Source organism: Mercenaria mercenaria, chromosome 13 (assembly GCF_021730395.1).
Source record: "Mercenaria mercenaria strain notata chromosome 13, MADL_Memer_1, whole genome shotgun sequence".
Lineage (NCBI taxonomy): Eukaryota > Metazoa > Mollusca > Bivalvia > Venerida > Veneridae > Mercenaria > Mercenaria mercenaria.
In genome coordinates, this window is record NC_069373.1 from 28,516,439 (window position 1) to 28,540,716 (window position 24,278).

The 24,278-nt window shown below is 36.5% G+C and overlaps 1 protein-coding gene across 3 annotated transcripts in view; it reads right to left on the bottom strand.

Annotated features, from left to right (window-relative positions):
* Positions 1 to 409: 409 nt before the first annotated feature.
* The window catches only part of LOC123529149 (centrosomal protein of 41 kDa-like), an 83,636-nt gene continuing 59,767 nt past the window's right edge, over positions 410 to 24,278 (bottom strand). For 2 of the 3 annotated variants that reach the window (XM_045309367.2, XM_045309369.2), the window contains 6 exons: positions 20,246 to 20,385; positions 19,506 to 19,573; positions 18,604 to 18,718; positions 11,736 to 11,921; positions 11,168 to 11,304; positions 410 to 6,274 (listed from right to left, as the gene is read on the bottom strand). In XM_045309367.2, coding sequence (XP_045165302.2) covers positions 11,177 to 11,304; positions 11,736 to 11,921; positions 18,604 to 18,718; positions 19,506 to 19,573; positions 20,246 to 20,385 — 637 coding nt within the window. In that variant the 3' untranslated portion in view covers positions 410 to 6,274; positions 11,168 to 11,176. Of the gene's footprint in view, positions 6,275 to 6,314; positions 7,991 to 11,167; positions 11,305 to 11,735; positions 11,922 to 18,603; positions 18,719 to 19,505; positions 19,574 to 20,245; positions 20,386 to 24,278 lie in introns of those variants that run through there. The other variant, XM_045309368.2, reaches the window with a different exon arrangement.

Consider the following 24,278-nt stretch of genomic DNA (forward strand, 5'->3'; position numbering starts at 1 on the left):
TGTGTCAATTGCATGGATAAGTTTCAGAAACACTGAATGCCAGTCCTTGGACATTTTCTAAAGTGAAAATAATTTTGTCAAAACCAGTCAGAGTTATGGGACCTGGTATATGAACTTGTCTTATGATCCTTAAAACATATATAAGTTTAACATGATATATGCATGGCTGGCACGAGATAGTGATTCCTACATAGCATAAACCCCTAAGTTTGGTAGTGGTGTACTACATGTAATAGCCTACCCATATGAGCAGAGGATGTACAAGTTCTGATACAAGGTTTTGTAAAACCATTCTGTAGAACATCAACTGGAAGTTTTATGCTCTTTGTAACTGGGTGGTCAAATACTGCAATACTGTTGAAAATACTGTATTTCAAAGGAACAGATAACAGATAAATTAACAGACAAGAAATGTGCATTTTTTATTAAAGTTTATCATCACAGGCACATTCAAGACACAAATTCCATGGTAACACATTATTATTTTTTTAAAATGATGCATTAGAAAAACACATAGATCATGAGAACTGAACACAGAGTTAATGAGCAAACTGACTCAAGGCAAAGCAAACATGAAGAAAACGTCATCCGTTGAGAAAATTACTTTTGAGTTTATTTAACATTAAAATAACTAAATGACCCTCTTAATTTACTGTATTTTAATGGTAAAAAACAAATTACATATCTAGAATAAATATCACTGATATCAAATAAATTTTAAAAAATGCACAAAGATATTATAATTTAGTCTAGAATCTCACAAACAAGTTTTCAGAATTCAAGTAGACAAGAATAAGACAATTTCCATTTCATCGGTGATCGTAACAAAATTGTTTCAACAATAAAACTATTACAAATATACAGTCAAACTTCATATTGTTAAAAATGTTTTACAGGATCAGAATAAAAAAATAGAACATACAGTTTTAAAAGTGTTAGGACAATGCTATGTAACAACAGTAATACTGACATTTAGGGCAGTTACGTGTATGTGAATTGTAACAAATAACGAGGGAAAAAATCTAAACTGTTTTCAAGACAAACTTAATCTAAAGTTGGTTGTATGTAAGTATAACCTGAAATCATGTTGCCTCAAACTGTGTTTGAAATTAAACATGTGAAACAATGGTTTACAGGTAATCATGTATATGCGAACACTTCAATACAATGTCTACAGATCTCCAGAATGATCACATCAGGCTGATACCATCAACAAATATCCCTTCTACAATTTTACAAGACAATAACTCTACATGGATGCACAGTGTATGTTTATCATTCATGATGCTGTTTTCCTCTTTTATATCTTAATGTCAGTTACATATTATTCATCAAAGATATTCAAATTCTTCCAGGTAAAGTTGGATATACATTGTACAAAGATGAAGTGTTTGTTCATTAAGGTATCATCCTTTTTTGAGTCTTATGTTGTTTTTAAAAAGATACTTTGAATATATACTTATTGTTATTTGAGAATGTTTAAGCTAATGAACACTAGAACAAATTTAAGTAAATAAATGAGCCGTGCCATGGGAAAACCAACATAGTGGGTTTGCGACCAGCATGGATCCAGTCCAGCCTGCGCATCCACGCAGTCTGGTCAGGCTCCATGCTGTTCGCTTTTAAAGCCTATTGGAATTGGTGAAACTGTTAGCGAACAGCATGGATCCTGACCAGACTGCGCTGATGCACAGGCTGGTCTGGGTCCATGCTGGTCGCAAAGCCACTATGTTGATTTTCCCATGGCACGGCTCAAATGCTATTCTAGTTCTGGACACTTTCTACATAAGCCTTATGGCAACTATGATCTAAATTATTATCATTATTATATACTCATCTACAAGGGAAGTTTACTACTACATACCGAATGGTTTATTTTCATCACACATTCTTTCTACCAAAACATTATTTTACCAAACTGCTGAGAACCCACTTCTAGGAAAACAATGCTTGGAAACAAGCAATGCAACAGCTGAGTGTTAAGAAAAATGAGTAATGCAAGTTCTTAATACTTGCATTTAACGGAAACAATACATACAATTAAGCCGAGGCCTGACTTTCAGCATGAGAAGACTGTGACAAATATCTTTTATAGTTCTTCAAGCTGTTACCTTATAATTCTGTTTACTTATAAGTCACTAATGTGCTCAAGTATGCAAATCTTTACACATTAAACAAGAGCTTAATTATAATCCCCTACAGCAAACGTCAAAATCAATCGTAACATATGGCTTCAAAATGGACTAGGAGCCAGAACTTTCACTCTGCAAAGGAAATGTGGACTGATTTCATTGGGTGATTAATGTGAATGGTCATTTACATTCTGACAGAGAAAATTGTCAACTGATACCATTCTAAGAAAAAGCTCATTTTACTCACCAAAACAGCAGATTAAATACATTTTTGTCTAAATTATGTGCCAAATTATCTTGAAAGAACGACAGATTCAAGCAAACAATAAGACAGTCAAATTTTTACACATCATTTCTACAAACTAAAAGACTGGTCATGATTACAATGTCCATTTGCAAAAGGCAACAGTAAATATACTTTATCATATACAGTCTATATGATTTTTCTTGTTTCTTTTAAGTCTTTTATCTAGTACACATTTCATTTATCTGTTTAAGTGTGCAGAATTTTATTGAAAAACTGTCAACTCCACAAAACACTGTTAAATCTGCTTCATTATCTATAGTTCAAATAATTTCATGCTGAGTTGACAAAATTTATTACTATTATCTATAACACAATATATATCTAATACTGAAGTCATGAATTATTTCTCACAAACTTTGAATCCTACTTGTACCTCATATAGTGATAAACATGAATACGGTAATGCTTTTTGTAGGTAAACATACAAATACATTTAGATGCATGTTTCAAAGCACATTTGACAGTGACACCCATGACAGAACATTAGCAGATTTCAGCATGTATATAAAATATCTCACACATAATAAATACATTACACAATATAATACAACAATTCCATCTATTCATATACACAAAAATAAACTCCTTTCATTACAAAGATGCAAAGATTAACAGTTGCCGATGAGTATAACAACACAATCAAGTAACACAAAACATGCACAGCCACAAATATGCAAGTTAAATATATTTATATAATACACATCTGAATCTTTATTTTGAAAAAGCAAGACAAATTTTAATGTATCAATACTGAAAGGAATATGCAATATTTTATTTAAACATTACTGATTTCGATTACGTTCCTGTAATTAAAACTTATCCAGAATTAAAGGTATATACAGAGTGTCTCCTCTCTTCAAATTTAAAGCTGTATGTGAATAACAGTATAAAGCTGCCCCTGCCTTAGCAGCCACCTGTATTAAAACAACCTCCTTCCTTTAGCAGCCAGGCATCTAACTTCCCAAACTGCCATAAGCACCCAAATTGTGTAGCTCCACTGGCTTGCTGCTTAATATAGTTTAATGGCATTAAGTTTACACAGCCTAACTTTTTTTTAAATGTACACATCTATTCTTGAGATATCTGGTGCCTAACACAACTTTACATAAGTATCTAAGAGCTTCTGATCCCCCAAAATTTATATTATTGATTAATCTGAACATCAAAAATTTTTGTGACAAATTAAATACACAACACCTAAGGCTATAGAGATCTATGTCAATTTATCGGAGGACTTTTTAGGTGGACGGATAGCTCAGTGGTTTGCACACTGGCCTTCCAATCCTGAGGTCGGGGGTTTGATACCCGGCAGCTACTCGGAAATTTTCAGAAACGCTTTTCAGTGTTTCCCACCAGAGGTGTACTGGTCAGGAACCAGGCAATCCTTGCGTGTATCAGTGCTATACACTGGGCACGTTAAAGAACCAGGCTGTCTATTCGCAACGAGCTAGGCCAAGTTAGCCAGACATGCCTGTATCTGATTTCTGATCGCTATGTTGTGGGGCTTTGTCTCACTCTGTCCCTCTGGTCAGATCGCTCTGTGTCTGTACTAGTAGAGGATGAATTATGCGCCCTGTCTGGCTGCATCTGAACTATGTAAAGCGCCTCTGAACGTGAAATTGATCATGAAAAGGGCGCTATATAAATCTGGTATAATAATAATAATAATATTTCTTGTATTTTCTCATTAATGAAGTTTGAATTAAGAGTAAAAGCAATTATGTAAGAAAGAGTGATAGATGTAAAAATATGAATGGAATATAAAATAGATATTCAACGTTTCCACAACCATCAACATATGAAAACCAAATGTGCATGCTGGTGTGCAAAAAAAAAACTACAGTTCTGTGCCAGACACATCAACTGATTTCTTATATGATATACAATATATTGCAAAGTTGGGAGTTCCTTTCTGTTTCTATGACCATTACCATGCCTGAGCTAGGTTTAACAATGAAGCATATAAATGCTAAATTCCAACCAGTGGTTGCTTAGAAATACTCCTGACAAGAATTGCGGGATGGGCGGTGAAGCTGAGACTATGTTTCCCCTCTGGGAGCATAATAAAGGCAATTAATACCCCAAGATGCCGCTTTGATACAGGGAATGTAAAATGTTGTCACCATGACCTTTACATGTCCTCTGGATGACAAAGAATTGGTGCAATTTTTATGAAATCTTTCCAGTGGTTAAGATATGTAGGGCAAACATAGTTAAGCTATCTGATCTTTGACCTTCAAATGTGTCCTTGACCTTGGACCTCATGATGGGGTTAACATCTGATGCTTGTTTTATGAAAACCTTCCCTTTATTAGATAAGGAGAGGGCACCAAGAGCGGGCTGGCATGTGTGACTCCAATATAGCCCCAACATACTTTGTTTCTTGGGGCATAAATAGTACAAAAATATTCTAAATTATGTGAAATACTGCCTTTCAACACAATACCAACTGTAATATGATATGAATAATCCTAAAAGAATGCTAACTCACTGGTTCAACACATTTACCCATACAACAGATGCCTCAAGGATGCAGTTTCAGCAACAAGCATTTAGTTTTTATCATCTTTTCAGAATGTAAAGGTTTTCAATGATGTGCAACATTCAGATTAGAGACAAGCTGTTCAACATATTTAATCAATGTTATATAAAGTCATTCATTCAACTGCTATTTTACCCACTGTCATATAAGGCAAGATTTATGAGAAGATAAAACTGGGGTGAGAACATTGCATAGAAGTATAGGCAATCCTAAAGTGCAGTTGCAGTTTTGCAGGAATGAAATTTCATTGTTTTAGCCCAAAGGCTTATTTCTTAGGGTTATTAATAAATGGATTTCAATGTTTGAAGATGTTATATATTCCTTGCAATTTAACTTTTCGGACTGATGCAACAAACAAAAATTAGTCTTGCACAAATATTACTGATTTCACAAGTTTTTTTAGCTTGACTACCGTATTTGAAGGACTGGTAGAGTTATTGGACTTGACTGTGCGTTGGTGTCTCGATTTGGTTAAGTTTTTGTATGCAAGCTAGTATCTCGGTAACCATTTGTGGAAATTGATTGAAACTTCCCACACCTATTCACTGTTATAAACTGACTTACTCTGCACATGTTCCATAATTCCATTTTGCTTTTGTACAAAATTATGCACATTTTTCGACTTATTTTTTGTTTGTAAGCTGGTATCTCACTACCAACAAATGGGAATGGATTGAACTTCAAACGCTTGTCCACTGTGAGGGCCTGACATGCACTGCACATGTTCCATTACTCTGACATGCATTTGGACAAAATTATGCCCCCTTTTTTATTTACATATTCATTCAATTGACAAGACTGTTGAATAATCTAGTACTGCAGTCCTCTGACAGCTTTTGTTTCCCTAGCAAGTCAGTATGGAACTTCCGACGGTTAAATGATATCAATGTGTTTATTGCCAAGTTGGTCTTTTTAATTTTTTTTAAATTTCCGTATCAATGTGGTGTAGAATACTAAGGCTTGAAATATTTGAATTAAGATCATTAAACACTGACCAATATCTGACATGACTATTGATAGGTCACTTTTCAACCATTACAAACAATAAAAACGAATTCCTGCTGGCTCAATAGCCAGAAATTTGGAAAAGTGGCTGAATTAAATGTGTTTAAAAAGTTGAACAAATATGTACGAGGCAGATGAGCTAGATTTATAATGTCACTGTAGCATATGTATGACATGCATCTTGGATCTGTTGAGATCCAAAATAGGTATTTTTAAAAGGGAGGTAATTCACACTAAGATCAACACAAGCAGGACCAAAGTTGCTTCTCTTGAGGCTTTCTTGTGTTTCTGAAAAAAAATTAAGAAGAAAACCTGGATTAGAAAGAGAAATTCAATTTCGTAAATGAATAGCTTCTGTCAAAACACAACACTCAAACATGTAATTTTAGACAACTATTTACTTACATCTTTCATACAGCTAGAAAATATCTTTAAAGATTTTTGTGAATAGTATTTAAAAGTATATGCATAAGATCTATAACTTGAGGAAACCACTATCATTTTTTGATGCCTTTTAGTTTTACAACAAAACAATTTAGGTAATATTGCGATTTTTTCCACCTACTGATAGTGGAAGCCGACTCCAGGTGCCCCTCTGACCACTGTTTAAACCGGGGACCTACGTGGCCAAGTAGTTGAGGTCACGGACTTCAAATCACTTGCCCCTCAATTTCTGATGAAATAAATTATAATGCACATAGGAGCACTTAGGGACTTCCTCCACCATCAAAGCTGGAAAGTGGCCATATGACCTATAATTGTGTTAAAAAATAAATCCCCAAAAAACAACCAAAAACAATTGTTTCAACCATGGATGGACACATGGGTATAATAACCACCTACTTTCTTTAAGCTAGCTGGAAGGATCATCCATTTTCAAATTTTCCTCTATAAAAATAAAGGCAAACTTCACCCCTCCCCCCCACCAGCTATTTTTGACAAATCAGAAAAAAATCTGAATATTCATGGAAAAGGCTCATCCACGGAACATCATGTAAATTATTCTTAAACTGAACCAACAGTTTAGGAGTGTTTTTAAAGACTTTTCTATTTTCAGCTCTGGTGGCCAAGTTTTTTTTTTATACAAATCAGAATAATTTAACCAGTCTTCTAACATTGAGCCACAGGTATCTGTCAAGATTTTTAAAGTTTCTTCTACACACAAGTACGGAAAGTGACCACGTCCTCTGGCGACCATAATTTCTTAAGGCTCCAAATTACTTGAAAAATCTTATTACAATCACCTAAGGATCATTTGTGTGAAATTATTTTAAAGTCTGGCCAGCGGTCACCAACAAGATCTTTAACCTTTACCCTGCTAAATTTCTAAAATGGACTGTATCATTCAATTTTGGCAGTACCACTTATCATTCAAAGGCATGTTCACTGAAAAATTACTGACTGAACAGCAAATAGTGCAGACTATGATCAGCCTGCAGGAATGTGCAGGCTGATCTTGGTCTGCACTACTCGCAAAGGCAAAATCACTTGCTGTTAGGAGGCTGAACGTTAAAATTTTAACAATACAGTGCATTCGCCGTGCTACGAATCACAATTTAACAAAATATCGGCATACTACGAAAAGGTGTTGTGGTCCCTGCTGCTTCCCTTCTTATTTCTATGTTACAAAGTCGCAGTTTTACGAAAATGCAATTTTATGAAACATGCGCTCCTACGAATATATTGTTATGCCCTTACAGCCTGTTTTCAACTTGTCTGAGTTGCAATTTTACGATTAACTGTACCAGCTAAGTTTTCACACCTTCCATTATTAGTCCAGTCCGGCGCTATGTTGAACGGTCGTCACGGTGTCATCTGTCCATTAGCTGGGTGTAAACAGTAATTAAAGTGTGAAAACTTACAAATTAAATGCGAAACACATAAGCTGTACACTTTGACACAAGTTACTTGAGATTAGAGTGATTAATCCTTTCTCATATAAATATCAGATCGGATGGCACACCAGTCACACGTGCTTTGATATCTATACGTCTCATACAATCACTGCATATAGAAGATAAGAATAAACATTAAAGTCCTATCGTCTGTAAATTTTTGTTTTGTTATTCCGAGCAATTCAGTGAAGGGTCCAGGTCATCTGGAAAGATAGCTGAATCGGAAAAGGCAATTTATGCCTTCCTGTATATGTTTTATGTATGCATTTATGTTTTATGTACAGTAAACCTCGCTTATAAGGAATAGCTTGGGACCTCTTAAAATTGTTTCTTATAACCGAGGTTCCTTATATCCATATAGCGAACTAGTTCCTTGTAACTGAGGTTTGTATAAAGAACACAATTTGTATAGCAAACACTATTTGACTGACGTTTGAAAAGGGCTATGTGTTCACACTCCGGGCCGACAATGAATCTTTATGTGAGAAAGTTGCGAGTCTAGTACCGGTCCTTTCCTGGAGAGATGATAAGGTAAACTGCCTGCATGTATATGACTGAAAAAGTGTTGAAACACAGCGTTAAACCTAAACTAAGCCAAAATGTACAAATGTAAGAATAACTGTAATTTGTGTATATTTTTGTAGGTTATTTCTATCTCTTTTTTAGAGAGTGCTACATATGACTATAAGATATGTTGCAGTTACTCCCCTTACCTTGCTCGACTACATGTTATGTGGATAGGCATCAATACTTATATAAAAAAATGTTGAGATTTTCATTTTGCACACACTTTACAACGGCGCCATACCTAAGGATTAAAGTGTAAGTTATACCTATAGTTTTGCTATTGTCCATTTTAGCACCTGCTATAATTTTTACAGTTGGAAATTTGGTAAAACTGGACTGTTTGCCATCGTTTATCACACGTAATTAGCACATTTATTTAGGATATTTCCATTGAGAAACTAGACTAGTAATGACCAATATTAAAATCACAAGGTTTGGTGACCAAGACTGATTTTCGTTCACTATTTTTAACATGAAATACCCAATTCATGTAGCTCTTGAACATAATCTTGAGTAGATATAAGTCTACTATCGTCTAGTATCTGGTAAATGTTCATGATGATATATATTTTTTTATCGTATCTGTGAATTAACAAACTAAAGATCTTAGAAATGAAATACTAGTAATTTGTGTTTATTCATGCGCATGAAAACATGTGAAAGTGCCGACGTTAACCTGATGTCATCAGCGATTCTCCTGTTTATTTCTGGTTTTCAATAGTTTTTATTCTTTATGTCTATTCACTATAACCGAAGGGTTTTCCAATGAATTTCGTACTTTGGGACTGGAAAAAGTGTTCCTTATAACCCGAGTGTTCCTTATAACCGAGTTCCCTATAACCGAGGATTTTTACATTGAATAAAGAAGGAATTACATCGGGGAACTGAAAACTGTTCCTTATAACAAAGTGTTCCTTATATCAGAGTTCCTTATGAGGTTTACTGTATAGTGAATAAAAAGTGTAAAAAAAAAACACATTCCAGATTCCCTCCGAGTTCATATTCCATTAGTAGTGTCTTTTTTTGTAGTAAACCCAGACATATACATTTTGGTAGTTGTTATGACGTGTAGATTATAGATATTATGGTGTCGTATAACTAAAGTTCCTTTGCTGCGTTTGAACGAAAATGCAATGTTACAAGAAAAAAACAGTCAGTCCCTTGGCTTTTTGTAGAACCACGATTGTACTGTTCACATATATGGAAAAATGATCATGCCCTCTTGTGTTTATGTAATTCATTGAATCAGAAGCATCTGAAGTCTTGTTAGAGGGTCTTAAAAAAATCACTTGTGTCAAATTATTTTTAAAGAGGGCTAGCCATTTCTCATAATAAAGATTTTTAGTTCCTTCTATACATAGGGAAAAGCTAACATGCCCCCTCAGGGTTCATACAGCCAGACTGACAAAAAATTCAAGGGGTTTTCAAGGACTTTTATTACGTTTTCAAGAATAAGCAAAAATTGAACAAGCACTTAATACACAGAAATGACTGGCTTACAATTGGTGAACACTTCTTACATCCAAAATTATTATAACGTGATTAAGTTTTTCTAAAAAGTTCCAATTGCAATTGATCAACCTTTATCACACACAATGACTGCAAACAATGATCAACACTTTTCTTACATCAACAGCGACTTATCATGTCATATAGATCAAGTTTTAGTGCCTCTGCTGCTGGGGCGATAGGTGGAATAGTAAACACATCAAGAGTGCCATGGGTGACTCAAGAACAGGTACATTTCTTGTGCTTCTCAGATGACGTGCGATTTCAGCGCCGATTCAACATTGAACTATGTCAATAACTTTGTTACAATATTTGCACATGGCTTTCCGTTTGTTTTCGTGCTCGACCAGCCATGGATAGGATACAAGCCACTTTTTGTTGAAAATACACGACATTTTCCTCAATATCGGTAACGGAAATGGTGTCCGTAATTTTTACACGTCGTAATTTTCCTAGTCCCAGTCTGTTTAAAACCCGTATCGTATGGTACACATAGGTTATGTAGACATAAAACATGGCGATGCGTACATATAACAAAGCGTCTTTTACGATCTATTTTTATTAAGCTGACCAAAATTTCTGGAAAAGGAAATTCAAGGACTTTTATCATAAAATCAAGCACTTTTCAAGCAGTTTTCAAGGCAAGAAACGAATTCAAGGAGTTTTAAGGAGGTTTTTGCAAATTCAAGCACTTTTCATCTAGCAGCTTGAAATTCAAGGAGTTTTCAAGTCTGTGCGAACCCTGCCCCTTGCAGCCATGTTTTTGTCAAATTGTAATTATTTAAACAAGACTGGTATAGGGCACAGTGAAAAACATTTCAATGAAGTTACTTTGAAACCAGAGCAGTTGTTTAAGAGATGTGCCCATTTGCAAAAAAAGCAGAACCTTTTATTTTCTTTTGGAACAGAAACACCTCAGGAACATCCAGGTCAGTTTCTTACTAATGGTTTCTTCTTCTGAAGAAAATGTTGATGGATGGATGACAGGCAGATGGACAGACCTATATACAATCAGCAGCGAGTGATAACAACAGCTCAGCTTGTATGCTTTGTGTTCTGGTGAACTAAGAAGACTGTCAACTTTTCCAATGATAAGTTTTCATACAATTTAATGTGATGGGCATAAAAAAAAAACAGAAGAAAGGAACAAGTCCTACATTTTTTTTGAACAGATCTCAATACTGTCTCTCTCTGAAAAAAACTGACTTACCAGTGTGTATCAAGGTTTGAATGGTGTTTGGTGTGAGGCCCTACCAGAGGCAACAGAAGATGGTGTTTTATAGCCCTTTGATGTTGAATAATTACTACTCATACGACTTGATGCTGTGCTAAGCTTCGACAAACGACCTTGAAACAAAGATAAGGAACATATGATTATCATAACTAAGGATTATCTTTAATTTTACTTAGGTAGAGAATAGCTACAGAAGAATATACAATCAAATCTGCCTCAGTGGTCGCCTATATTAAACAGCTTCTCGTCTTAAACAGCAAGTCAGCTACTGAACTCTGCTAGATTTATCTTGTTTCTTTGGATGATGTTCACTTCAAATACACAATTATCAATCAACTTCAGGTAAACAATTATCAATTAAATTCAGGTAAACAATTATCAATTAAATTCAGGTAAACAATAATCAATCAACTTCAGGTACACAATTATCAATTAACTTCAGGTACACAATTATCAATCAACTTCAGGTTCACAATTATCAAATCAATTTTCCTTGAAACATTAATTAGGCAGACAATTTTGCACACAATACCAATCAACATACTTCCAGAACTTTTATCACAGAGAGCATTATCCATATATATTTCAATTTTCGCCAAATCTTCACTGGTAAACTTTTCCCTGTCAGCCATTTCTGGTTTCTGCTTACTTCTTGGAGTCTCTGTTACTGCTAATGGAGGTGTACCCGTCAATAAACCCTCAGGGAATATTTTATATGCTACCTTCATCCCTGTGAACAATAAAATTTAGAATATTAATGGATAAATATTTAAAAACCATGTGTAACTTTCATAATAAATGTCTTGATACGCGGGGTGTTCGGAAAGTTTCGGGACAAGTGCCGTAACATTCTTACTTTTTAATATTTTTACCCAATTCTTTAAACATACCTTTTACTCATTCTCAGAAGCAAATTTACAAAATTAGAAATAACATAGCAACATTAGTTAAATGTGAGCAGGGCAACTAAATGCATAAATAATTGCAGAAAATCTATGTTGTAATGTCGGACAAAATACAAATTTTCTCAAAATAATCCCCCAGAGTAGTTCACACACTTCTGGTGTCTGTGAACCCAAGATTTAAAGCAGCTGTTGAAGTTTTCTGTTGGTATTTTCCTGATACACTCCCGAAAAACCAATGGCAGGTCTTTGTTGTCGAAACGCAAGCCTCTCAATTCGTTCTTGATGGTGGAGCTTGCCAGCAAAGTCTATCTCCACCATGACAATGCAACACCCCATACGTCTGTGGTTACCAAGACAACACTAGCTAGGCTAGATATTAAAACTATACCACATCCCCCATCCTCTCCAGACCTAGCACCATGTCACTTTTGGTTTTTACCAAAATATGTATTTAGGTACTGTAAAATCATTTAATTTCATGTGCACAAAATTTCCTGGTTTACGTTAAAACAGTTACTGCTTTTGGTTGGGAATATGAAAACATGGATGTACATGATTTAAAGTCAGCAACCTGAACCACTCAGTCATGGAGGCCCCATAATTTTTTTCATAACTGATGATTTATACCAAATTAATGTAGTCCCTACAGACTTCTGTGAATGACTATAACTGAATTTAGTGACTGTAAAGAAACAGCAAATAATGTAGTTTACCTCCTGACAATTGGAATATATCATCATATCCAGGCTGGACTAGAGTTATGACTTACCTCCTGACAATTGGAATATATCATCATATCCAAGCTAGACTTGAGTTATGACTTACCTCCTGACAATTGGAATATATCATCATATCCAGGCTGGACTAGAGTTATGACTTACCTCCTGACAATTGGAATATATCATCATATCCAGGCTGGACAATAGTTATAACTTATCTCCTGACAATTGTGGGCCAGTTGTCTAGTGGTAACACGCTTCACTGTCAATCCAGAGGTCCGGGGTTCGAATCCCGGTCCAGGCACTGGAAATTTCTGAGATGCTCTTTAGTGTCTCCCACCTAACTTAGAGGCCTGTACTGGTTCTTCCCAGGAAAGACGGCTTCACGTGTATCGGTGCTATACACCGGGCACATAAAAGTACCAGACTGTCTTTTCGCAAAGAGCTAGGCTAAGTTAGCCGGACAAGATGTATCTAACAAGAGCTGTCCGTAAGACAGCGCGCTCCACTATTCGGGGATTTGACAGTAAAATGAATATATGTCTCAATAAGAGACCTCTACTTTAAAAGGAAGATACACCAAGGGGCATAATTCTGTCAAGAACACAAATTAGAGTTATTGGGATTGTTACCACACATGCAGATGATGATGGTAAAGAAATATTTTAAGTTTCAAGGATTATCTTATATTGCATTACAGTAATATCCAGAAAGCAAAGATTGCAAAAAAAGTTTAAGTACAAAAGCGGCATTATTCTGTCAAAAATACAATTAGAGTTATGGGGTTTGTAACCACATATGCAGATGATGATTATAAAGAAATGTTTTTAATTTCAAGTCATTATCTTTTAAAGTACCAAAGATATGTCTATAAATGAAGGTTTCGAAAAAATTTAACATGAAAATAATTCCAAGTATAACAACTTTGTGACCTTGACCTTGGGTATAATGGGCCCAGCCCCTGCACATACTTTGTTTGTATGCTGGAGAATATTGATGTGAACTTACAGTAAGACATAAGCAATAGTAACAAAGATACGACAGAAAAACAAAGGTTGCCGAAAAACTTTAACCTTAAAAATAACCTAAGTATAACACCTTGGTGACCTTGACCTTGAATAAAATGGGCCCAGCCCCTGTACATACTTTGTCTGTATGCTGGACAATGTTTATGTAATGCTACAGTAAGATATAAGCAATAGTAACAAAGATATGACAGAAAAACAAAGGTTGCCGAAAAACTTTAACCTTAAAAATAACCTAAGTATAACACCTTGGTGACCTTGACCTTGGGTATAATAGGCTCAGCCCCTACACATTCATTGTTTGTACACTTGACAATGTTTATGTGAAGTTACAGTAAGATATAAGCAATAGTAACAAAGATATGACAGAAAAACAAAGGTTGCCGAAAAACTTTAACCAAGAAGGGTAACGCCGATGCCAACGCCGGGGCAAGTAGAATAGCCCCCCTATTCTCCGAATAGTGGAGCTAAAAAGGATTTCTCTCTATCTGTTCTGGGGGTTTTATCTCACTCTGTCCCTCTGGTCAGATCGCTCTGTGTCTGTACTAGTAGAGGATGAATTTCACTCCCTGTGTGGCTGCGTTTGCTATATGTAAAGCGCCTTTGAACGTGTTTATCATGAAAAGGGCGCTATATAAATCTGGTATAATAATAATAATAATTGGAATATATCATATCCAGACTGAATGAGAGTTGTTATTTACTTTTCTGACAACAGGAGATAATAGGGTTATTATAACAGTAGCGCGATCTGGGATGCTGTATTTGACTCGAGTGGATTTTTTGCCAGATTGGATCTCACGAGGCGCACAAGCACCTAGTGTGATCTGACCTTCAAAAATCCACGAAAGCTGAATATAAGATCCCAGATCTAGCTACTGTTAGAATATCCCTTTTATTATATACCTCTACCTTTTTGTTTGTTGTTTTGTCATTGAACGAAATCTTCAATGTTTATCAATATTAAAATGGAAGTAAGTGAAGTTTTTATGTGCGCTGTTTACAGAACTGTGTCAGGACATGCATATTAGTGAAAGTAGTCTGGCAGCATACAATACGGAAGGTACAATATGGAATTTAAAAGGTATAATGCGTAATTCTTTTCTGCCTGTTCATATAAATTGTGAAATACAAGCTAATTTTTTTTACAAAATTTATATAGGTATATAATAAACAAGTGAATGAAGTATTGCCATGCAATACAAAGTCCCCTACTGGAAGGCACCTAATTTTTTCTACTGCAGTATAACATAATGAACTGATATCTGTCAATGATGTATAAACAATATTGTACTACATATACAATATGTTATAACATTATAACAACACACTTGGATTAAAATGTGCATATATAAAAACCCACAGTTGTTTTCATATTGAATTTTTTTGGCTGATTATAAAAATGTTATCATGTAAGTTATTTATAGTAACAACAAAGGGAAATTAATCTTTAAAAAAAAAAAAAAAAAAAAAAAAAAATTAATAATATAAGTCCACAAGAAACTCTTTACCAGGTAGAGATAGGTCAAAATACACCTAACAAGGGTGCAGAATGTCACAATATACGCCCGTCACAGCAAATTTGTTTACACTAGCACCTGTATTTGCAAATGGAATTTTAATTTTCTAGTTGTTTACAATGTTGTTTTTTTTAGAAATTATTGTAATTCTTTTATTTTTCTAAGTCCACAAAAAAAATCCTTACCAGGTAGAGATACCTTAAAATACACCCAAAATTTGAAAGTAATATCAATGTTGTACCACAGAAAAGTGGTCTTGGTTTTTCCCTACGGTCAATTATAAAAAAGTTACAACGTAAGTTATTTATAGTAACAACTAAGGGAAGTTAATCTTTAAAGAGAGAAAAAAAAAAAAAAAAAAAAAATCGAAAAAAAAAAATTACAAGTCCACACAAAAATCCTTACCAGGTAGAGATAGCTCAAAATACACCTCAGAATTGGATGTAACATGCATGTTGTACTACAGAAAAGTGGTCTCGATTTTTCCCTACGACTTGTAATGAAAAAGTTACAATATAAGCTATTTATAGTAACAGCAAAGGGAAGTAATTTTAAAGAAGGGACCAGTGCATGACACTCCGTCTCATGATGGGTGTACAATTGTGCCAAGTTGCATCAAAATCCCTACATGCATGAAGAAGAAATGCTCCAGACAAAGTCATTCTTGTATCTGACCTTTGACCTTTAAGTGTGACCTTGACCTTAGACCGAGGGACCTGGTTCTTGCGCATGACACTCCGTCTCATGCTGTGAACATTTGTGCCAAGTTGTATCAAAATCCCTCAATGCATGAAGAAGAAATGCTCCGGACAAAGTTTTCATTCTTGTATCCTTTGACCTCTAAGTGTGACCTTGACCTTACCCCTAGGGACCTGGTTCTTGCGCATGACACTCCGTCTCATGATGGTGAACAATTTTGCCAAGCTACATCAAAGTCCTTTCATGCATGAAGAAGATATGCTCCGGACAAAGTTTTCATTCTTGTATCCTTTGACCTCTAAGTGTGACCTTGACCTTAGACCTAGGAACCTGGTTCTTGCGCACGACACTCCCTCTCATTATGGTGAACAACTGTGCCAAGCTACATCAAAATCATTCCATGCATGAAGAAGATATGCTCCGGACAAAGTCATTCTTGAATTTTTCATTCTTGTATCCTTTGACCTCTAAGTGTGACCTTGACCTTAGACCTAGGGACCTGGTTTTTGCGCATGACACTCCGTCTCATGATGATGAACAATTGTGCCAACTTTCATCAAAATCCCTCCATACATGAAGAAGATATGCTCCGGACAAAGTCATTCTTGAATTTGACCTTTGACCTCTAAGTGTGACCTTGACCTTAGACCTAGGGACCTGGTTCTTGCGCATGACACTCCGTCTCATGATGGTGAACAACTGTGCCAAGTTTCATCAAAATCCCTCCATGCATGTAGAAGATATGCTCCGGACAAGGTCTGTGGACGCCGCCCGCCCGCCCGCCCAACCGCCCATCCGCCCGCCAGGGGCGTTCCCATAATACGTCCCGTTTTTCAAACGGGCGTATAAAAATTGGATGTAACATGCATGCTGTACCACAGAAAAGTGGTCTCGATTTTTCTCTACTGCCAGTAATAAAAAAGTTACAATAAAATCTATTTATAGTAACAACAAAGGGATGTAATTCTAAAAACAAGGGTGCCTCATGGTGGTGAACATTTGGTCCAAGTTACATCAAAATCCCTCCATGCATGAAGAAGAAATGTTCCATACAAAGTCATTCTTGAATTTGACCTTTGACTTCTAAATATGACCTTGACCTTAGACCTAGGGACCTGGTTCTTGCGCATGACATGTTGTCTCATCCAGGGGAATATTTGTGCCAACTGATATCTAAATCCTGCTTTGCATGACAAAGTTATAGACCGGAAAGGAAAAAAATCCTCTTGACCTTTGATCTCAAAGTGTGACCTTGACCTTTAAGCTAGGGTACTGGGTGTTGCGCATGACATGTCGTCTCATCATGGGAAACATTTATGCCAAGTAATATTAAAATCCCTTCATGGATGGCAGATTTATGGACGGGACAGGAAAAAAACTCTGTTGACCTTTGACCCCCAATTGTGACCTTGTCCTTTGAGCTAGGGGTCCGGGATTTGCGCATGACACGTCGTCTCATCATGGGGAACACTTGTGCTAAGTAATATTAAAATCCCTTAATGAATGTCAGAGTTATGGACCGGACACGAAACAGACCCTGTTCATGCTATGTTAACATTTGACTGCTAAGTGTGACCTTGACCTTTGAGCTAGGGGTCTGAAAGTTGTGCATGACATATCGTCTTATTATGAGGTACATTTGTGCCAAGTAATATTAAAATCCCTTCATAGATGGGAGAGTTATGGACCGGACAGGAAAAAAACCTTGTTGACCTTTGACCTCCAATTGTGACCTTGACCTTTAAGCTAGGGGTCCAGGTTTTGCGCATGACACGTCGTCTCCTCATGGGGAACATTTGTGCCAAGTAATATTAAAATCTCTTCATGGATGGGAGAGTTATGGACCGGACAGGAAGAAAGCCCTGTTGACCTTTGACCTCCAATTGTGACCTTGACCTTTGAGCTAGGGGTCCGGGATTTGCGCACGACACATCATTCATCATGGGGAACATTTGTGCCAAGTAATACTAAAATCCCTTCAAGGATGGGAGAGTTGTGGACCGGACAGGAAAAAAGCCCTGTTGACCTTTGACCTCCTATTGTGGCCTTGACCTTTGAGCTAGGGGTCTGGGTTTTGCGCATGACACGTCGTCTCATCATGGGGAACATTTGTGCCAAGTAATATTAAAATCCCTTCATGGATGACAGAGTTATGGACCGGACACGAAATTGCGGACGGACGGAATGACGGAATGACAGAATGACGGAATGACGGAAAGACGGAATGACGGAAAAGAGCATTCCTATAGTCCCCAAAACTGGTTTTCAACCAGTAGGGGACTAATTATCATATCCAGGCTGGAGAAGAGTGTGACTTATCCTCCTGACAACAGGAAAATATTACCATATTTATACTGGACCAGAGCAGTAACTTTCTTTCTGACAAGAAGAAGATATTAACATATCCAAACTGGACTAGAGTTGTGACTTGCTGTCTGACAACAAAAAGATATCATTACATCCAGGCTGGATGAGAGTTGTGACTTACTTCCTGGCAACAGGAATATATTACCAGATCTATGCTGGACTAGAGCTGTGACTTACCTCCTGACAACAGGAATATGTTATCATATCCACGCTGGGCTAGAGTTGTGACACAACTTGGGGCAAGTTCTTCAGTCTCATCATAAGCTATAATGATTTTTCCTTTCTGATTTTTCTGTGTTTGTGTTAAGGAAGACAAATCAAGTATGAAAAGTTATGTCACTGCAATGACATTAAAACAGTATGTTATAAATGTGTATCACAGTCAATGTAATATGACATACCACAGCAAGGTTCATGCTGGTGATTATCACCTGAGTCATTTGTAACAAATAAAGTGGCTCTGAAAATAAATTTCTAACTGATGAAAATAGCTTGAAGCTATATCTGTCTGCTTCACTGTTTAACAGGCTAAAAGGCATGTTAGCTCAGTGGTTTGCATGCTGGCTTTCCAATCCAGAGGTCTGGGGTTTGATCCCAGACAGATGCCTGGGAAATTTTCAGAAACCCTTTCCAGTCTTTCTCACCCAACTAGAGGTGTACTGGTCAGAAACCAAAGCAATCCTTGCTTGTATTGGTGCTATATACCGGGCACGTTAAAGAACCAAGGGGCCTATTCAAAAAGAGCTAGGGTCTGGGACTCGGATTCCCTTGTATCTGAAGTATCTGTCTCCTCTACTAGTCTGCACCTGTCAGACACTTGTAGATATACACGCAATGTGCACTTGTAAATAAAAAGCACTTAGTGAGAGCAGTTCATATGAAGAAAAATTCCTCTCCATAGGGTGCGCCTATCCAAGAGGCGGAAAATCCTGTACAATACAATACAATACATAGAAAAGGATAACCACTGTTTATAGGGCAGCCACACTTCAAATTCACACCTTAGCAAAAAGTGAATACACTATTAAATAGAGTTATTGTTCAGTTGTGTAAAAACAAAACTACGATAAAAAGGATACAAAAGCCAACATATCTTTTGTTTCATAGTTGCACGCACGTGACAGCATTGCCTTTGGATAATTTTTTGCTGAAACAAAAAGTGAGTAAGCATATAGGTGATGAAAATAAAGACAATGTATTATATGCTTTCAATAATGAGCACTGTCATTTTATAGGCCTCTCTTTCAAGTTCTTTGCGGAACTTAAGTATTTGTCTAAAAGTGTGGAACTTAAGGTATTAGGCCCATAATAGAGTACATCCTTTTTGAAGAGTATTGAATTCCTACAATAAACCTACTTTGACCGCAATTTTCAGGGGGCGTAGGTTCAAGCCCTACTGGGACCAAATTTTTTTCCTTGTTTTCCATTTTTTCTAGTAAGTTTTTACTTCTTTCAAGACTTTTTATTGATTTATTGTACAAAAACAGGGGGAAAATCATTTGATATGCGATTTCTTGCTGTTCAGAGTGAATTTAACTCTAAAACAGAAGGGTAGGGTTAGAAATCTTTAAAAATACTGAGTTACATGCGGTAAAAGTTCCTTATTTTGCCTTCATTCTTTTTATTGTGAAACAAAATGTTATCTGAACATAAGAATGACAAGGAATAATAATTTTACTCCTATGTAATAATAGGAAGTTTAATTAACACACTTTAAATTATATGACAATATTGTTTCTACAATATAAAATACAAGTACTGACATTAATTTCAATCTAAATTGATACACATGGTAAAATTCATGAAATTATCTACTTACCAGTGATGATATGACATTGATCAAAACTGTCATTTTCTCTAACATCTAACAATAAGTATGGACAACCATCTAATACCTTCTTTTCAAGATTATTTGAGGAATGTTTGTTCCGATCTAATTCTCCTTCACCCTTTATAACCCTGAAAATAAAATAAAGCACTAGAAATATATAATACTGCTGGAAAACATACAAGTAAGATGTATGATCTATAAGCAGCAAACCTCTCTTATCATACAGGAGACCTACCTATTCCCAGGACTTAGGTCTATATTATTTTGTTTTGTTGGGTTCAACGTCAAGAGTGAGGCTCGAATCCACACTGGCGAGGGGCAAGTGATCTAAGTCAGCGACCTTTACCACTCAGCCACAGAGGCCCCTTAGGTCTAAGTAAGATGCTGCTTTTAAACAAGAGGGCCATGAAGGCCCTGTATCGCTCACCTGACCTATTGACCTAAAGATCATCAAGATCAACATTCTGACCAAGTTTCATTAAGATATGGTCATAAATGTAGCCTCTAAAGTGTTAACTAGCTTTTCCTTTGATTTGACCCGGTGACCTAGTTTTTGCCCCCACATGACCCAGATTCGAACTTGACCTAAAGATCATCAAGATTAACATTCTGATTAAGTTTCATGAAGATAGAGTCATAAATCTGGCCTCTAGAGTCTTAACAAGCTTTTCCTTTGATTTGACCTAGTGACCTAGTTTTTTAACACACCTGACCCAGATTTAAACTTGACCTATAGATCATCAAGATTAACATTCTGACCAAGATTCATTAAGATATGGTCATAAATGTGGCCTCTAAAGTGTTAACTAACTATTCCTTTTATTTGACCCCCGTGACCTAGTTTTTGACCCGACATGACCCAGATTCGAACTTGACCTAAAGACCATCAAGTTTAACATTCTGACTAAGTTTCATGAAGATATAGTCAAAAATGTGGCCTCTAGAGTGTTAACAAGCTTTTCCTTTGATATGACCTAGTGACCTAGTTTTTGACTCCATCTGACCCAGATTTGAACTTGACCTAAAGATTATCAAGATTAACATTCTGACCAAGTTTCATTAAGATACGGTCATAAACGTGGCCTCTACAGTGTTAATTAGCTTTTCCTTTGATTTGACCCGGTGACCTAGTTTTTGACCCGACATGACCCAGATTCAAAATTGCCCTAAAGATCATCAAGTTTAACATTCTGACTAAGTTTCATGAAGATATAGTCATAAATGTGGCCTCTAGAGTGTTAACAAGCTTTTCCTTTGATATGACCTAGTGACCTAGTTTTTGACCCCACCTAACCCAGATTTGAACTTGAGCTATAGATCATCAAGATTTGACCAAGTTTCATTAAGGTATGGTCATAAATGTGGCCTCTAGTGTAAACTAGCTTTTCATTTGATTTGGCTTGGTGACCTAGTTTTTTATCCTACATGACCCAGATTCAAACTGGACCTTAAGATCATCAATATTAACAATCTGACCAAGTTTCATGAAGATACAGTCATAAATGCGGCTTCAACAGTGTTAACAAGCTTTTCCTTTGATTTGACCTGGTGACCTAGTTTATGATCCCAGATAACCAATATCGAACTCGTCCAAGATTTTATTAAGGGTAACATTCTGACCAAGTTTCATTAAGATTGGGCCAAAAATGTGACCTCTAGAGTGTTAACAAGCTTTTTCTTTGATTTGACCTGGTGACCTAGTTTTTGACCCCAGATGACCAATATCGAACTCGTCCAAGATTTTATTGAGGGTAACATCCTGACCAAGTTTCATTAAGATTGGGCCAAAATTGTGACCTCTAGAGTGTTAACAAGCTTTTCCTTTGATTTGACCTGATGACCTAGTTTTTGACCCCAGATGACTTAATATCGAACTCGTCCAAGATTTTATTGAGGGTAACATTCTGACCAAGTTTCATTAAGATTGGGCCAAAAATGTGACCTCTAGAGTGTTAACAAGCTTTTCCTTTGATTTGACCTGATGACCTAGTTTTTGACCCCAGATGACCCAATATCGAACTCGTCCAAGATTTTATTGAGGGTAACATTCTGACCAAGTTTCATTAAGATTGGGTCAAAAATATGACCTCTAGAGTGTTAACAGTCAAATTGTTGATGACGGACGGACGGACGACGACGGACGCCGGACACAGGGTGATCACTAAAGCTCACCTTTGAGCACTTCGTGCTCAGGTGAGCTAAAAATACTTCAGTTATACCAAGGTGACAAGGTAACCAAGCCAAGTGCTCCCAGATTATTTTTCCTCAAATCCTCACTTGAATCATAGATCACAAACAAATTACTGTAAAAACATTGTCGTCTGTCATCACATTACAAAGACAAATCTATCGAACTAATGACCTCTCTATTTGTTACTTTACGTACTGAGCTAGATGGGTAAGCCAGTGCTGCCCAACCAGAACAGCTCAAACTGAACTGCACAAGGATGGGCATTTTGTCTGGCATGTAATATTTCTGGTCAGATTGCAATACGCATCATTATATGTCTCTTGTTCCTAAATATTACTTATTTTTTCTTTGAGGGTTGGGAGGAATAGGTGTAAAAGCATAGTAGTATAGGCAAGAAGTCAATAGGGTACAGGAGCAAAAGTCAAAGAGACACTGATGGTAGGCTAAGTGACTGAAATGCAATAGGGATCATCTACTCAGCATGTCCAATCATTGTATGAAGTTTCAATGTTCTGAGTTAGATTCCCAAGTCATGGATTGGAAACAGCTTTCCATGTTTCAGTCCCTGTGACCTTGACCTCAGAAAGAATGGCCCCAAGATCAACAGGGTTCATCTACTAGGCATGTCCAATAATCCTGTTAAGTTTCAACGTTCTGGGTCAAGTGGTTCTCAAGTTCTTGATCAGAAACAGTTTTCCATGGTCAGGCCCCTGTGACCTTGACCTTTGTTCAAGTGAACCCAAAATCAATAGGGGCAACTACTCTTGCATGTCTGGTTATCCTATGAAGTTTCAACATTCTCAGTCAAGTGGTTCTCAAGTTATTGATCGGAAATGGTTTTCAATGTTCTGGCCCCTTTGACCTTGATCTTTAATGGAGTGACCCAAAAATCAATATGAATCAACTACTCTAGATGTCCGACCATCTTATGAAGGTTCAACATTCTGGGTCAAGTGGTTCTCATGTTATTGATCAGAAATGGTTTTCAATGTTCTTGCCCATGTGACCTTGATCTTTAATGGAGTGACCCAAAATTCAATATGGGTCAACTACTCTGCATGTCCAATAATCCAATGAAGTTTCAACATTTTTGCTCATGTGGTTCTCAAGTTATTGATCTGAAACAGTTTTCAATGTTCTGACCCAAATGACCTTGACCTTTAAAGGAGTGATCCCAAAAACAACAAGGGTCATCTACTCCATTACAGCCCTATCATTCTATGAAGTTTGAAGGTTCTAGATCAAATGATTTCAGTTACTGATTGGAAACAGTTTTCCGTGTTCTGGTCCATGATCTTGACTTTTGATCAAGTGACCTCAACATCAATACGGGTCACCTACTCTGCATGTCCAATCATCCTGTGAAGTTTCAACATTCTGGGTCAAGTGGTTCTCAAGTTATTGATGGGAAACAGTTTTCAATGTTCAGACCCCTGTGACCTTGACCTCTGACGAAGTAACCCAAAAAAAACAATAGGGGTCATCAACACTATAAGCCCAATCACCCTTTGAAATTTGAAGGTTCTAGGTGAAATTGATCGGAAATGAAGTGCGATGGACTGATAAAGGCAAAAACAATAAATCTCCCCAAATTGGAGTTGGGGGGGGGGTGGGAGACATAATACAGCCTTCTAAAACGAGTTAAAATGCATATTCTGGCATGTGACAATAACTAATAAATTCAAGAAATAAACTTATTCATAGTTACCTCCTGCACAACTTACTCATTCTTTCAATATTTTTAATGTAAGATACATCTTTGATATCAAACTATGTTGTTTTTTTAATTTCCTCAATTGTGTAAAAATACACATAACATAATTTCTTGAA